This window comes from Trichosurus vulpecula, chromosome 3 (assembly GCF_011100635.1).
Source record: "Trichosurus vulpecula isolate mTriVul1 chromosome 3, mTriVul1.pri, whole genome shotgun sequence".
NCBI lineage: Eukaryota > Metazoa > Chordata > Mammalia > Diprotodontia > Phalangeridae > Trichosurus > Trichosurus vulpecula.
The window spans coordinates 295,441,057-295,458,086 of NC_050575.1; the positions used below are offsets into that span (position 1 = coordinate 295,441,057).

At 40.8% G+C, this 17,030-nt stretch overlaps 1 protein-coding gene across 2 annotated transcripts in view; it reads right to left on the reverse strand.

Moving 5' to 3' along the window:
- PPP3CC (protein phosphatase 3 catalytic subunit gamma) overlaps positions 1-12,620 on the reverse strand; it is a 116,619-nt gene extending 103,999 nt beyond the window's left edge. The window contains exon 1 of one of the 2 annotated variants that reach the window (XM_036748938.1): positions 12,249-12,620. In XM_036748938.1, coding sequence (XP_036604833.1) covers positions 12,249-12,300 — 52 coding nt within the window. In that variant the 5' untranslated portion in view covers positions 12,301-12,620. The remainder of the gene's footprint in view (positions 1-12,248) is intronic. The other variant, XM_036748939.1, reaches the window with a different exon arrangement.
- Positions 12,621-17,030: the final 4,410 nt, after the last annotated feature.

Genomic DNA, 17,030 nt, shown 5'->3' on the forward strand with positions numbered 1-17,030 from the left:
TCATCTCTGTTACACACACACACACAAACATGTTTATTTACCCATTCCTATACACCCCTACATACATGTTTCAGCAAGGGATGTTGCCCAAAAAAAGAGATCAAATAACAATACCTGAAGAGGTGGGTGTCTCCTAGTTATATTCCTACATATATTGAATCAAAATGCAAACCGACTGACATTATTCTTTACCTTAAAAAGTCACCAGCAAAGCATCAAATTCTTTGAAGCAGCTGCAAGTTTAAAATAATCAGCCATACCAATCTAGAATTTTTCACATCAAATGTGCTTTTGTTTTTTTATTATTCCTTAAATCCACTTCAAGTCATGAGTTCATAAGTGAAGCTTTTCCTAAATATCACATTTCTTTTCCTACCAAATGGAAAGACGTTTATGATATTTTTCCTAGGAGGTTTCTCTTAACTGCATTCCTTTTACTTTAGAGATAAAAGTGGCATATTTTTTATGGGAAGAAGAAACCACTTTGACACCAAATGTCTGAGTGACATTCGAAAAAAATCTGTTCAATTACTTCTTGGATAATGCTTATGATTTAAGGCTTATATAAAGAAAAAACTATTTAGCCTGCTAGCAGCTACCACTAGTGCAAAAACACTGTGAAAGTAGCTATTTCCTCTCCAGTGATTTCTCTTGTATATACGCCCGGGAGAAAGATGATCCACTCAGACTTCCAACATTTCGCTGTACTAAAAGCTCATTACATTGATAAATTATTAAGTATGTACAGTCCAAAATGTAAACCAATGCAAAACTCTTACATTGAAGGAATAATGCACAATTTTTCATCCAAAATTGGCAACATTATATAAACATAAGTATGCATATTTGGCTATATTTATACTCAAAAGTTTTTTGGTCTAGACTAATGATTTAATAGAATAGTGAGGAAACTACTATCAATGCAATTCAACAAGTGGTAGTCTTAGAGAGTTGTCTAGGGGTGTGAGAAGTTAAGTGACTTGCTTAGGCATCATGTCAGTCAATAAGCATTTATTAAGCTTTTTAAAATGTGGTAATAGATGAATTCTTAACCAGGCAAGTAATGGAGACAATTAAAGTGGGTAATTTTGATTACATGCAATTGAAAGGCTTTTGTGCAGACAAGGTTAATGTATCTAGAATGAGAAAGGAGGCAGTCAAACAGAAAAGAAGTCTTTTATTAAACTTTTCAGATGAGGGTTTAGTATCCAAGATATATAGACAACTAACAAAAACATGTAGGATCAAAAGTCATTCTCCAATTGATAGGATATGGATATGAGCAAGCAATTCTCAAAAGAATTACAAACTATTAAGAATCATATGAAAGAATGCTCCAAATTACTAACAATAAAAGAAATGTAAATCAAAACAAGTCAGTCAATAAGCATTTATTAAACCTACTACGTGCCAGGCATTGTGTCAAGTATAAGGGATACAAAGAAAGGTAAAAGACAGTCTCTGCTCTCAAGAACTCACAGTCTAATGGGGGAGATGGCATGAAGATAACTATGTACAAATTGGAGATAATAAACAGAGAGAAGGCACTCACATTAAGGGAAACCAGGAAAGGCTTCTTATAGAACATAGGATTTTAGTTGAGATTTGAAAGAAGTCAGGAAGCCAAAAGATGGAGATGAGACAAGAGAGTATTCCAGTAATGGCAAATACCCAATGAAAATGCCTGGAGTTGGGAAATGGAATGCCTTGTTCCAGGAACAGCAAGGAGGTCAGTGTCCCTGAACTGAAGAGTATATGCACATAAGGTATAAGAAGGGCAAGGTAAGAGGGGGTCAAGTTGTGAAGGGTTTTAAATGCCAAAGGATTTTATATTTGATACTAGAGGTGACAGAGCCACTGGAGTTTATTGAACAGTAGGTGGCATGGTCAGATCTGTGCTTTAGGAAAATTGTTTTGGTGCCTAAGCAAAGGATGGACTAGAATGGGGAGAGACTTGAGGCAGGGAGGCCAATCAACAGGCTAGTGAAATAATCTAGGTGGGGAGGTGATGGTGGTCTGCACCAAGATGGTAGCAATGTCAAAAGAGAAAAGAGGGAATATACAAAAGATGATACAAAAGTAAATCAAAAGGACTTGGCAACAGATTGGATGGGGGTGTGGAGTGAAGGACTGAAGAACTGAGGATGATCCTAGATGTAAGCTGAGTGACTGGGAACATGGCTTTACCCTGGATGGTGATACTGATGAAAATGACAAACAGTTATAGTTATGCTGGAGGATTTTAGAAAGACAGGAAAAAGAATGCATCGTTGGCGGAGATGGAACTGGTACAATTGTTCTGGGAAGCAGAACAAGAAGTCTAACTTCTACTAAAGCAACTAAAATATCTATACACTTTGACCCAGTGCTAGGCATATACCCCAAAAAGGTCACTGTTAAAAAAGGATTTGCTATATTCCAAAATACTTAGAGCACTTGTGGTAGTAAAGAACTAGAAACAAATATCCATCAATTGGGGAATGGCCAGGCAAATTGTGATGCATGAATTTAGTCGAATATTGCTGTGCTATGAGAGAGAATGAATATGTGAATACAGAAAAGCATGAACAGGCTTACATGAATTGATGAAGTGAACAAAGCCAGGAATGGGACTGACCACAGCAATGTAAATGGAGGGAATAACTACAAACCAATTGAAAATGAATAGTGTGAAATTACAAAGGTCTGAGAAGACACCTCCCCCACTCCTTTGCAGAGGTGGGATGGGGGAGAGCCACAGATGAGGAACGGTGTTATGTTGGTTCTGCTTATTTTTTTCTTCTTCTTCCACTTTTTCTTTTTTTAAATCCTCTCTCATAATGGAAGGGATGGTTCTCTGAAGGAGAGATATGAGGGAAACCTGGTGATGTGAAGACAAAAGATATCAATAACTGGACATCTCAAAGACATTTTAAACTCAGCATAAGCAAAACTGAACTTATTATCTCTCCCCCAAAACTCTCTCCTCTCCTTAACTTCCCTACTATTTTTGAAGGGCCCACCACCTACCACAGGATAAGTACATAAGTGTCATCTTCAATTACTGACATTCTCATCCCTCAGATCCAAAAAATCACCAAGTCTTGTTGAGTCTACCTTCACAAAATCTTTCACATGCGCTCCAATATCTCCTCTAACGCTGCCAAAACCCTGGTACAGACCTTTATCACCTCATACCTGGATTACTGCAGCAGGTTGATCTTCTCGCCTCAAGTCTCTCCCTGTGCCGGTCCATCCTCCATTCAGCTACCAACATGATCTTCCTAAAATTCAGGTCTGAACAAGTCACCCTCTATTCAATAAAATGCAGTGGCTTCAGTATCAAATATACTCTTCTGTTTGGCTTTTAAAGTCCTTCATAACCTGGCCCCTTCCTACCTTTCCAAGGCAGTCTTGCTGTTCCTCATGTAAGACACTTCACCTCTCAACTTCATGCATTTTCGCTAGCTGCTACTTATGTCTGGAATTTTCATTCCTCATTTTGCCTCCTGGCTTCCTTCAAGTCTCAACTAGAGTCTCACATTCTGCAAGAAGACTTTCCTTGTTCCTTTCAGATTTCCTCTCACTTACCCTGTTGTTTCCCTAATTATAATGTCGGCATCTTGACAGTAGGAACTGTTTTTGCCTTTCTTTGTATCCCCAATGCCAAGCAGAGTGACTAAGAGTTTAATAAATGCTTGTTGACCATCCTAATGTCTTTTCTGAATATTCTCTAGGTCCATCAAGTAGTCAGTAATCTCCACGTACATGTCCCAAACACACCTAAAACTCAACATGTCCAAAACAACTTATTTCCTCCCCAAACTTCCCTGTTTCTGTTAACAATAGCATCATTCTTTCAATTATCCTCATTTGCAACCTCTGAGTCATCCTTAACTTCTCCTTTTCCCTCAACCCCAACATCCAATCAGCCGCCAATCTTTGTCAACACTCTATACATCTCTCACAACTGTTCACTTCTTGACACACAAGTAGTCTCTACTCCAGTCCCAGACCCCACAGGAATAATGTTCTAAGTGGCCTACGTAGTGTCTTACCTCTCCAACACATCTTTTCAATCAAATGTCAAATACTCCTAAAACACAGACTTTGTCTGCTTGTCTGTTGCTCTTTCTTATATACCTCCTCCTCCCCTCACAAATATCTTCAAAGGCTCCTTACTGACTCTAAGAAAATACAAACTCCTCAGTTTAACATTTAAGGCCCTTCACAGTCTTGTTCCCGTCTACCTCTCCAGTCTTATTTCACATCATGTGCTCTCTAGATGTTTCCTATATACAACACTACACACATCAATACACATCAAAAGCCTGGGTGCTATTGCACAGATGGTCCCCCATGAATGAAATGTAGCAGTTCCTGAACTGCCTCATAGAATCTCTAGGTTCTTTTAAAGGATAGCTGAGGTGTTGTTGTTTAGTCATTTTAGTTGTGTCCAACTCTTCACGACTCCATCCGGGGTTTTCTTGACAGCGATATTAGAGTGGTTTGCCATTTCCTTTTCGAGTTCATTTTATAGATGAGGATTGAGGCAAACAGGGTTAAGTGACTTACCCAGGGTCACAGAGCTAGTAAGTGTCTGAGGCTGGATTTAAGCTCAGGAAGATGATTCTTCCTGACTCCAGGCTCAGCACTCTATACACTGCCCCACCTAGGTGCCTCAACATCTTCTACATGAGGCCTTTCTTAACACCTCAATTATTAGCATTCTCTCGACTTTCATTTACTTTGAGTTTATCTGTATATATGTCTGAGTTTACTTACATGTTATATCCCAATACAGTCCAAAAAACCAATCATTTATTAAGCACCCACTATGCACTGTGGCTAGGCACTGGAAATACAAAGATATTACAAAACTCTCCTCTCCTTTTCTTCTGCTGTGCCACACACCACCCCCTCCCCTTCTCTCTCCATGACAGTCTTTCAGAGAATCACAAAATTTAAAACTTTGAGGAATCTTAGTAGCCACCTAGTCCAACCCATATATACACAGAATCTCCACGAAAAAAATGCCTGTCAAGTGGTCATCCAGTCTCTTGCTTGAAGACCCCCAAGGAGGTGGAACCAGTCTTGAGGTAGTCCATTCCACTTTAAAACAGCTCTATTAATTAGAAAACATTTCCTGATATCAAGTCTAAATTTGAAACTTTTACTCATTACTCCTGGTTCTGCCCTTGAGGGCCAAAAAGAGTAAGTCTAATTCCTCCTCCATGAGATAGACCTTCAGCTATCTGAAGACTGCTAACACATCTTCCCTCCTATCCTCCAGATTAAACATATCTGATTCCTTCAACAGACACGGACTCAAGGCCCTTCAGCATCCTGGGGGCCCTCCTCTGAATCTACTGAGCTTATAAATGTCCTCGTAGTGACCAGAAATGAACACAATACTCCAGATGACATTTAAGAGGCTTTTAAAACTTCTTTAGATATTGTTAAAGTGTAAAAAATAATCTTGGTTTCAATGAAAAGATGTAAAACACCTCTCTCTGCTGTTCTGTAGAGATGGGAATGTGGAACGCTGCACTTAACATCAGATTTTTTTGATGTGTTGATCTATTTAGCCAAATTTTCCCTTCTCTTCCACTTTAAAAAAATTTATGGTTAATAAGGGCTGTACTCTGGGAGGAACCAGGAGGAGGAATAAAAGGCCATGCAGCAATGAAGGCTCAGTTAAAATTAGATAAATTCATAGTGGACCTAATCAGCAAGATTTTGTGATTTTCTCCAATACCATTAAATAGCACATGAATAAGAAGGAAGGAGACAGACAGTGAAAGGAATCAAAAATCGGGGTTTGGCAAGATGCAACAAGAGGAAGAAAGGTTCAAGAGTAGAGGATAATAGACCCGAATTAATTCACCAAAATAGAAAGAAAAGGACAGGAGAAAAATGTATCCAGTACAGTCAAGTATGATGGCTACGAAAAGAACTGAGGATAGAGTGAATGGAGGTCATGGTGGAGGGGATAGTGGTAGGGAAAGAAAATAAATGCTTGTTAATCTTTTAAAAAGTAAAATAAAAGCATAAAAAAGAACAGATTTAGAGGTCATAAGACAAAGGGGAAAACAGAACGATAGACGATAATCAGATAAAGGAATTTCAGAGTTTACGGACACGAAAGTGGAACACTCATGGGTGATGGCAAGATCAAGGCTATGATTATCTCTATGTATGGCTAAGGTATGTGAACTGAGTAAATTGAGGAACTGGGAAGTTGAGTAATTGAGGGCACACCAACAAGTCTCCTAATATGAGAGCAGAAATTGGTCAAGGTGCTGAACTCTGAGAAAAGAGGAAAATAGTGCAGGGGAAGGCAGAGAGAAAAGGGTGTTCAGAGATAATGGTGATCAGAATCTGGATTGGGTGGTGAATTTGGATGGCACAGACCTCAAATGAAGATGTTGAGTGATGGTGTTAGAGGGAAAGTCTATAGCAATGGGAAGCAAGGAGTACTCCCACTTGTCCAAAACTACCATTTGAGGGGTGCAATGTTGATAGTAACAGCATCATCAAGGAGTCAGGTGTCAGTAAATGCCAGAAATGTGAGAAAGTGTGAGAAAGGAAAAAATGTAATATGAAAGAAAGTCTGAAGGCAAAGAAATTCCAGAATGCACAGTGGAAAGAATGGGCAGATCTGGAAGGGGACCTTGAGGGGCTCAGATTGAAGTAGAGTGGACTAAGGAAGAAGATAGTCAGTGATGGGGATGGAGAATAGGAGTACTCAGCAACCAGGGTTCAGAATCACTTGCATGGGAGTATGAAAACCACTGAGGAATAAGTCCAGTCAGTGCATTAGCGGTAGGTCAGAGGTCCCTTGAGGAAGGGATTATCTGTTCAAGATCCTCCCCTGAGATCTAACCTTGTGGTAGATAGTGATATTGTAACATGAGAGGCACTTCATAGTCTGCCCCATAACAGGCAAGAATCTGTCTTAGGAAAGAATTAAGAAAATACACCTCTTTCACTTCCTAGCAGAAAGTGTACCATTGCACACACTCTCAGAAACAGCTGATGTGATGGGTCATTTTGCCGACCTGTTTTTTCTTTCTTTCTTTTTAAATCTTTGCTACAAAGTATGGCCCAGTAGCCAGGGGATGAAGGAATGAAATATTTGGAAATGAAGATGCTATAAAAGCAAAAGATAGCGATAAAAATAAGATTAAAAATATTAAAAACTATATTTCTTTGTTACAAGGGAGAGTTCTCTTTGGGGGGCTGGAGAGAAATGACCACTTAGGAGTCATGGAAAAATGACAGCAATGTTTAAAAAAATCCAAGAATATAAAAACGATGAACATAATCAACAAATTAAATAATTTATAAATTGCTTTCTATATGCAAGACACCATATAAAACATGAGGATAACAAAGATGAAAACCTAACAGTCCCTACTCTCATGAAATTTACCTTCTATCCAGGAAAATAATATTACATGTATAAATAGATTAAAAACATATATGAAATAAGTACAAGGTAATTCAGGGAGTATTAACACCTATGGAGACCAGGAAAGATCTCATAGGTGGTGGTGCTTGAGCAGAGCTCTGAAAAAAGCTAGGCATTCTAGGAGGTAAAGGTGAGGAAGAAGAGCAAGAAAGGGGAAGAGCCTGTGTGAACATCCAGAGACAGATGATGGGATGCCGAGTGAAAAAATAACAAGTAGACCAATTTGGCTAGGATTGTAGAGTGAGTGAATGAAGATAAGCAGTATGAAATACATATGAAAGGTAAGCAGGAATCAGAATATGAAGTGTTAATGCAAAATAAAAAAGTTTGTATTGAACTTTAGAGACAACAGGGAATTGCAATGTCAGATCTGTGCTCTAGGAAAATCACTTGGTAGCTGTGTTGAGAGAGGATGGACTGGAGAGAGGAAAGATCAGAGGCAAGGGGACCAACTGAGAGGCTATTGCAATAGTCTGGATGAGAAAGGTAAACTAGAGGTGGCTGTATGATAGATAGGTAGAATCAACAATACTTGGAAACTGACTAGAAACCAAGAGGAGATTGAGGATGACAGAGGTTTCTAACAAAAGACACTGGAAGATCTGGGTACCATTAAGAGAAAAAGTGAACTCAAAACATCTATCCAGGGAAAGGGAGAAGAAAACTAGTGATCTCCTATGGTTCAATGGTACACCACAGTCTTTAGCTCGTGTGACTCTCTACACAATATATTTAGGCAACAAAGTGGATGAAGCACTGGACTTGGGGTCAAAAAGATCCAAATTCAAATCCTGCTTTGGATACTTACCTAGGTGTATAACCCTGAGCAGATCACTTAAGTCCTGACAGCCTCTGTATCATCACCTGGAAAATGGGGGTAACATTAGCACCTACCTCAAAGGGTTGTTATGAGGATCAAATATCAAAATACATGTAAAATATTTTTTAAGCCTTAAAGCTTTATATAAAAACTAGCTATTATAATTATTAATTCCATCAGAACGGGAGTACTTTGTCTCCAACAAAACAAGAAGTCTAACTTCTACTAAGGTGTACCTACTTTGAAAATGAACTTTTACAAACAGGCTCTTTATAACTGATAAATATATACGTATATATACACACATATATATGTATATATGTTATCAGTTATTAAGTGCCTGCTTGTAAAAGTATATATATATATATATATATATGTATATATATGCATACACATACATATATACATACATACACACACATATGGAAAGCAGTAGAGACAGTACCTGTAATTTCACCTGTATATGAAATTCCTGAGAAGTTAAACTCTTCCCAATGCAGGTTACCACCTTCTCTGAAACTTACACTCTGTGAGAGTTGTAAGAGTATTGAGAGGGTAAGTAAGGCACTAAGTGTCACACAGATAGTATCTACCAGAGGCAGGACTTGAACCTAAGTCTTCCTGGCTTCCAGGGCAGCTCTCTACCTACTAAGCCAGTGAACCAGATCCCAGAGAGCTTAGAAAACCACAAATTACCATTATCTATGTTGTACTGTATTTTTATTTATTTTGTTAAACATTTCCCAAGTACATTCTAATCTGATTCCAATCTCACTAGGAGTTTTGCAGCCCACTGATCTGCTCCTGGGCTTTGAGTTTGGTGCCTCTGCACTATGCCACACGGACATATGGGTGATATGATCTATATCTATATCGATGTAGCTACATATATATATCTATATATATAGATATAGATAGATAGATAGACAGATCACATACGCACATATATGAGTATGGATATTTCTAAAGCAAACTTCCTTATTTCTGGAAATGATTCAATCTGAAGTTACAAATACTTTTAAAAAATTCTGTCAAAGAAAAGTAACATTCCTGAACCAAATAAAAGAATATACCATTCAGAATTTCATCAATCAAATTGAAAATGAACCTTTCATGTGGATTTAAGCATTTGGGTCTCTAGTTTTTTTTTTCCTAGGTTTTAGAAGTGGTGACATAATGAATCTGAATCATTACAACAAAGCACAGAAAAGATTTTTTTAAAAGCAGAACATCTTTATATCATAGGATCTAAGAGCTAAAGGGACTCAGATGCCATCTAGCCCAATCTTCCTATTTTGTGGATGTGGAAACTGAGGCCCAGGGAGGTAAAATGACTTGGTCACATATAATTAAGTATCAAAGAAGAATGTGAACGCAGATCCTATGACGAGTCAGTTCTCTTTTCACTGTACCACACTACCTCAACACCTACTGTTTTTTATTAGTTACAAAGCCACTTCCACACATTGGGAGGAAGTTAGTACCAGGAACCAAAATGTCAAACCAGAATCTATGACTGCACAAAATACGCATTCAATAAATATTTGAGTGAACTGAATGTCATATTATAAAAATTAATCAAATTATGATATGATAAACATTCTGTATTAGTACATTTGTTATATTCATGTCAATGTGGTCAACAGAAAAACTTAGGATCCATAAAACTAGAAAAAATAGTGTATTAGTCTTTGTAAAGCTGCTTGTTCATGTACGCTATGTATATTTTTATGAAACGGAGTATTTTCATTCCAGTGTGCACTAATATCAAAGACAAAAAGGGACTGGACATGTGATTTCATTGGTATAGGATACTTCTGGATAAGGACATTTTCTTTACAACTCAGGTGATCACTTAGTAATGAGAGGGTAAGTGATTTGCCTAGGGTCATACAGACAGTGTGCATCAGAGGCAGGACTATCTGGCTTCAAAATAGCACTCTAGTCACTATACCACAAGGCCTCTCCAATTTCCTCGATGCCTGTTAAACTTTATGAGTAAAATTCAATGGTCAGTGGCTCCTATCACCAAGGACTCCAAGAATTATTTAAACTTATCATTATCACCATCTTATCACTGAAACTACCTTGCACTTAGGTAGTGTTTTAAGCCTTACACGGTCACTGCCAATTGATTTTAACATCATATCTGTGGGGAAGATTGACTAGGTATTATTATCCACAATTTAAAGACAAGAAAGCAAACACAGAAAAAGGAAATCCTTTGCTGAAAGGCACTTTCAGCAAATTAGTGGCAGGGCCAGAACTAGAACCCAAATCTCCATCAGGAGTGCTATTTTAATTATATACTTCCAAAAAATCAGTGATTTGTATGCATACTTTCTCCACTCAATTCAAGTTTCACATCCCTACTTAGAACAAATAAGGGGCTTTAAAGGGCCTGTACAATAACTTATTCATAATGATGATTCTGAGTCATCGAAAAATAACATGCTGTGCTCAGTTTACCTTGATTAAGACTGGGAAGAATAGGATAGATTTTAGAACTCTTTACAATCAAAATGGTTTAATTTTTAAGTTTTAATACTAAAAAGGGTAAGCTCAAATTATTTGTAAAACATAGAATACCTCAAGCCCTGATGATGCCAGATACTTGTCATCAGATCACAGACTTAGGGCTGAAAAGGACTCAGAAGCCAGGCAGTCCAACCCTCTCATTTGACAGGGGAAGACACTGAGGCCCAAGGAGGTCAAGTAATTTGCACAAGGTTACACAGTATTGTCAGTGTGGAATCTCACCCTCTGACTGTCCTCCCACTTAGAGGCAGTGCTCTTCCCACTATACAACCACTTTATCTCCACTTGAACTAGAATATTTATTAAATACATATCTAGCCAACAACACCATGAAGCTGCTCTGTTAGAAACAAAAAACAAGTGTTCAGTTGGTTTTTCTCCCTTCAAAACTGGGGGACCTTAGAGACCCTTCTCACTGTCTTCATCAATCACTATTTGTTCCTTTCTTTTTCTAACAGCAAACTACAACTAATCCCTCCAAATCAAAGTGAAGGTCGGTTCTCAGGATTATGCAGGCACACATTAGTGTTCTGAAACTAAGTTGTGCTACTCAGGAATGCCAGCAAAGGGTGTGACAAGAAGTCTGAATAAAAGATACACTAAAGAGAATACACATTGACAGACGTTGCTAGTTTAACGAAGCACAAATTCTATACTAATTCAGTCATGTTGACAGCACTTAGCTTTCCGAATTAGCCATCTTCATTACAGAAAAATCTTCCTAAGATGTGAACACCTAGATCGGAAAATATTGTTCTCGGGCTCTGACTGAAGAGCAAAAACACAAATACCAAAAGCGTGTTTTTTAGGAAATATGTACATCCCTTAAAGCGATTTCTTTGATGGTTTATTTTATTTATGTTTTAGGAGAACTTTAATGCAGTAATGCACCAGACTAGGATGAGGGGGCAGCAAGGGGAAAGAGACTAGGCAGGTGGAATCACTGGTGGCATTTCGAGCCTCAACTTTCAAGCAAGGAATTACTAGAAGGTAACTTTGGGGGATACTGGGAGGAAGTTAGAGAACGGGCCAAGGGGTCGAAAAAGCAGAATAATAAAAGCAAATCCCAAGGTAGAGAAGGAGGAGAGCGAGTGGGATCAGACTCGAGAATCACTCCCTACCCCTAAGGAATCAATGAGATCCTTCGTCCAGGAAAGAAGCCGAGAGAGGAAATACACACCCCATCCCCAAGAGATCGGATCAGCCGGCACAGGGACATTCCCAAGCACCGACCGGCACTAGGCTCCCAGATGCCCCGCCGGCCAGGGCCTCTCCGCGCTAGCCCCACAGCCGGACACCGCCTCCCAGGGCCCTCCGAGTCGGAGGAGCAGACCGGGACTCCCCTGCTTCGGCCCAGAAGAACCCCCGGCTCTGCCCTTTCCCTCGCCCTCTCCAGCCGCAGAGCCCGGAGGCCGTTCCCGGGAGCTGGGCCGGTACCTTTGATGACGCGGTCGGTGGTAGAGAGTTTGCTGCGGGCCCTCGAGAACATGGTCCCCTCCTCCTCCTCGTTCCGGGCGGCGGCCGGGCCCTGGGCCGCCGCCTCCTTTCCTGGAGGTCTCCGCTTCCCCCAGGGCCGGCCGGCCCACTCTTCCCCGTCTCGGGCTCTTCAGGGCGGCTTAGGCCCGAGGAGGCAGAGCAAGCCCCCCGGCTCCGGGCTCGCGTTCGCCTGACAGAATCCCGCTCCGCGCGCCCGCCTTCTTTTCAAGCCGCAGCGGCCGGCGGCTGCAAGTCCGAAGCAGCTGCCGAGGCAACAGTGCCAGCGGCGGCTTCTCGCGACCCGTCCCAGCTTAACGCGCACGCGCACCGCCCCTCGTGGAGCGCGCCCCCCCCTCCCCCGCGCGCCGTTTCTACTAGCCCTCCCCAGAGCCACCACTTCCCCTCCACCCCGCGCGCCCCCGCCGCCCCGCGGCGGCTCCAACGCGCTGCCCGACTCCTCAAGTCCCCCCCACCCCCCGCACCGCCCCAGCGGCCCTTCCCGCGGCTGCCGCGCAGGCGCCCGAGACGCTCGTTTTCGTGCGCACGCGCATCCATACGCCCCTCCTATTCGCCGGGCTTTCCTTCTCTACTGTTTTCTCTCTCCCTCCGCGTGCCTTCTGCTTTGGCACCCATGCCCACCGCTCAGGGGCGCCCCTTTCTCGAGGGGGCGAGACCCGGTAGGGACGGGGCTTTTCGAGTGCCGCGGCCGCCGCAGCCATCTTTGGGGGGCCTCGGGGCCTCTGCCTTCGCCTCTCCCAGTAGGTCATCTCCAGAGTCTCCATCCTCCCGCCTCCCCACCTCTACCGCGCAAGGCCTCGCAGCCCCCTGCACGCGCTCCGCACTCCCTCCACCCACCCGGGGCTGTGTCCTAGGCACCGAGGAAGCCGTGCTGAGAAAAGACCTTTCCAGGAGCTTCTAGTTTAAGGGGGAGGGGGAGTCCCAACGATGCCTGGCACATAGTAGGTCCTTCATAAATGCCTGTTGACTGACCAGCATAGAGGGAGGGAAAAGTTGATGCATGTCGTGGTAGCAGTTCAGTTTTAGTGGGAAGCAGAATTTATGAAGGATGATCTTGTGAAATATGACTGAAGCCAGGTGTTGTAGGGCCTTAAATCCTAGGCTACGTTTCTCACTTTTTCTAGGGACAGTAAGAAGCCCCATCCACATATTGGGCTTTTGCCCCCTAAGGCACTCGACCCTACTATGTACAGTTATAATAACTTCAACTTCCCAATGGATTTTTATTTAACATTAGTCAAGGGGAGGTGGCTGGGGTGGAATAGTAGGGCGGCTGCTCTTTCACTTGGGCTTTGCACCAAAAACAATGCACTATGTAAAAGCCCATGTGGGGAGTTGTGGACGGCAGACGATGGATTAGGTAAATAAACCTTAAGACCCTACTATGTGCCAGGCACTGTGCTGAGTATTAGGGATACAAAGTAAGGCATAAAACAGCCCCTACCTCATTGAGCTAATCGATCCGGGAAAACCACTTGTAGAAGCTAGAGCGGAATGGGGTGGGGGGGGGGAGGGGAAGGTGGAGAAGGCAGGCAGGACCTGACTTAGGGCAAGAATAAAGAAGTTCTAAACCTTGTGGGGACTGATCTGAGGAGACGGGAGTTACAGAGATGAATTCATCTTGCAGAATGACTAGTTACTGGAGATCATGAAATCCAGGAAGTCAGCTGAGTGGGAAATGAGGTGAATATCCTGATTGCCCTCCTTAAAGGGTAGATCTAGAATTACGGAATTCTCCAATGTCCAACCTCCACTCTATCCAACCAGCATGAGGGAGATAGATTAATATTTTGGGGCAAATTTTTACCAGTCTATAACAATCTATACAGTCCTCATTAAACCCTGTACTATTTAGAAAACACTATTCTCTGTTTCCAGCAACTTGCCTCTTCTACCCAAGCTACTGAGCCTCACCAAAAGGAGAGCACAGAAAGTACTCAGAGAAATTCAGATATTTTATAAGCGTGCAATAGTTTGGCTTTGAGTGAAAAACGCTGATATTGAAGACCTCTTCAAGCTCTAAAACTCTAAGATATATTCCTACAGTGATTAGCTTGTTATATACATAGTGTGATCCTTTTTTTCTTTAGGAGCATTCAGTCAAAAGCTTTCTGAGTTGGTATGATGGCACACATCGCAAGTTGCTCCTCTAAAGTCTAAATGATCTGTATCCCAACCTCTGAAACACCTATCAGAGGTTCAAACTCCCTAAACCATTTCTACAGTCACCTAAGGATATGTTTGTGACATATCCTAATATTTTTAATTGTAATCTTCAAGTCATTTGACTTCTCAGGGTTTCAGATTCCTCATCTGTAAAATAAAGAGGTTGAACTAAATGATCTGTAAGTTCCACTCCAACTCTAACATTCCCTTTTTTTTTTGGAGGCAACAGGGTTAAGTGACTTGCCCAGGGTCACACAGCTGGTACATATCTGAGGTCCCTATTTGAACTCAAGTCTTCCCCATTCCAGAGCTGGTGCTCTATCCACTGTACCACTGTACCATCTAGCTGCCCCGTTCCCTTCTTTTAAATATGTTATTATTACCTTCTGTTATTACATTACATTATTTTCTGAATTTCTTTTCCCTGAAACCAGTAAGCCATACCTTATAGCATGTAAAAAGAAAGGAAAGAAAGTAATTGAACAAAACCAAACATTACAAGTACTCCATACAGTAGATAACCAGATTTCATATGCCTATTGTGTATGTGTCCCATTCTCCAAACCAGTATCTCTTCAATGAAGAAAAGGAGCTGTGTTTTCTCAACTTCTCGCAAGAGCTCTTTAACATTATCTTCTAGATTGTAAATTTCTTTAGGAAAGAAACTGTCTTGCCACTATGTGACTCTAGCTGTGCACTCAGACTCCGGTAATAATCCAGAGGAACGTTTCTGGATTATAGAAACTAATTAGTAAGCATTTATTAAATGTCTCCTATATGCCAGGAACTGGTACTTCTTGGGGATACAAAGACAAGAATGGAATAGCTCCTGCCCTCAATGACATTGCATTCTATTGTGGGATACAACATCTGTGTGTACAGAATAAAAAGGTAGTTTTGGAGAGGAGGAGGGTACTACCAGTTGGGGGAGGAATTAGAAAGGCTTTTGGTAGAAGGTGGAAACTGTGATATCTGCGGTTGCAGAGGGTAGAATTGGCCTATTGATCTTTTCTGATCCCTCACCAATGCATGGGGTAGAGAGGAATTCTTCCCAGGACCATCATCCAAGGGAGTGGTAAAGAATAATCTTCACTCTCTTCTCTCTAGAGATTTGAAAAGCCACACCCTGTTACAAAATTAGCCTCCTTTTTTCTTTTTCTTAAAGCCTAGAGGCAGTATAATGGTTCTCAGGTATATTTGGTCCCTTTCTCTGCTGTTTTATGGAGTGTATCAGATGAAAAGTTATGAGTATAATTACAATAGCTGAGAGCGCTCAGGAAATTTCCTAACATTCAGACAGAAGTTTGGCTCTCTGCCCTAATTTAAATTTTTTCATATTTCCATATAACCTTGGCCTCACATTTAAAACAACAGCAGTATACAAGAAACATCTAGGTAAAAAAAGCAAGTAGAATAAATTACATTGTTATTAGATAGGCGCAGGGAAGGGAAAAGAAAAGTTGCGGAAAGGATAAACCACTTTTTATAAACAACAAAAACTTGCCTCAGCTCTTGAAAAGCTGCGTACAACTAATAGTTTCTCCCTGAGTGGTGGGCACTGGGCCACATTGATCAGTGATGAGTTCAAATCAACATTTATTAAGCACCTGTTATGTGTAGAATGGGCAGCTAGGTGACTCAGTGGGTAGAGTACCAGGCCTGGAGTCAGGAAGACTCATCTTCCTGAGTTCAAATCCGGCCTCAGACACTTAGCTCTGTGACCGTGGGCAAGTCATTTAACCCTGTTTGCCTCAGTTTCTCATCTGTTAAAGAACTGGAGAAGGAAGTGGCAAACCATTCCAGTATCCTTGGCAAGAAAACCCCAAATGAGATCACAGAGAGTCAGACACCACTGGACAACAACATGCTGTCTATAGTTGTGTTCATACAGGTATTTCTTGTTGAAACTCTCTGATAAAATGTCATTTATAACTCTAATGGGCCCCTTTGAGGGATATTTGTCCCAAACAAATGTGTTACACTTTTAGTTTAAAAGAAACAACAAAAAAACCTTTACAGTGTGAATATTTAGCAGCTCTTACTAGCTAAGTATCTGTGTCAACTTACATACCTGTCTGGACATATGGCCTCAGCAAGGGCCAGATTTTTTATGGATAGGTTAATTTTATATCCTTTTACTTTCCGTATTAGAGTGAATTGATGTTACAAGTGCTGCAACGTATGAAGTTTCTTACGCAGGTAACATTTTTATTAATTTGTTCAAATCTAGGCTAGAGTCATAAGGCTAATAACCTTGGTGTATTAATTTATAAAGGTTTCTGAACACTTAATAAATGTTGATTAATGATCAGTCCCTCTGAGAGAGGTGCTAATTAAGGCAGCTTTTCACTTACCAAAAATTTCAGGAAATCTCTAGTCTTAAAAGCAATGTAGACTCACTTCAGATCTATATATGTCATTATACATTATCTCTAGGTAAAAGAATATAGCATTGCATTTAAAAACTAAAACTAAATTAAAATATGGACTTATAAAAAAGCTATATAGAAAAATGATTTTAAAATCAATATTGTACATAAATACACATATTTAAAGTAC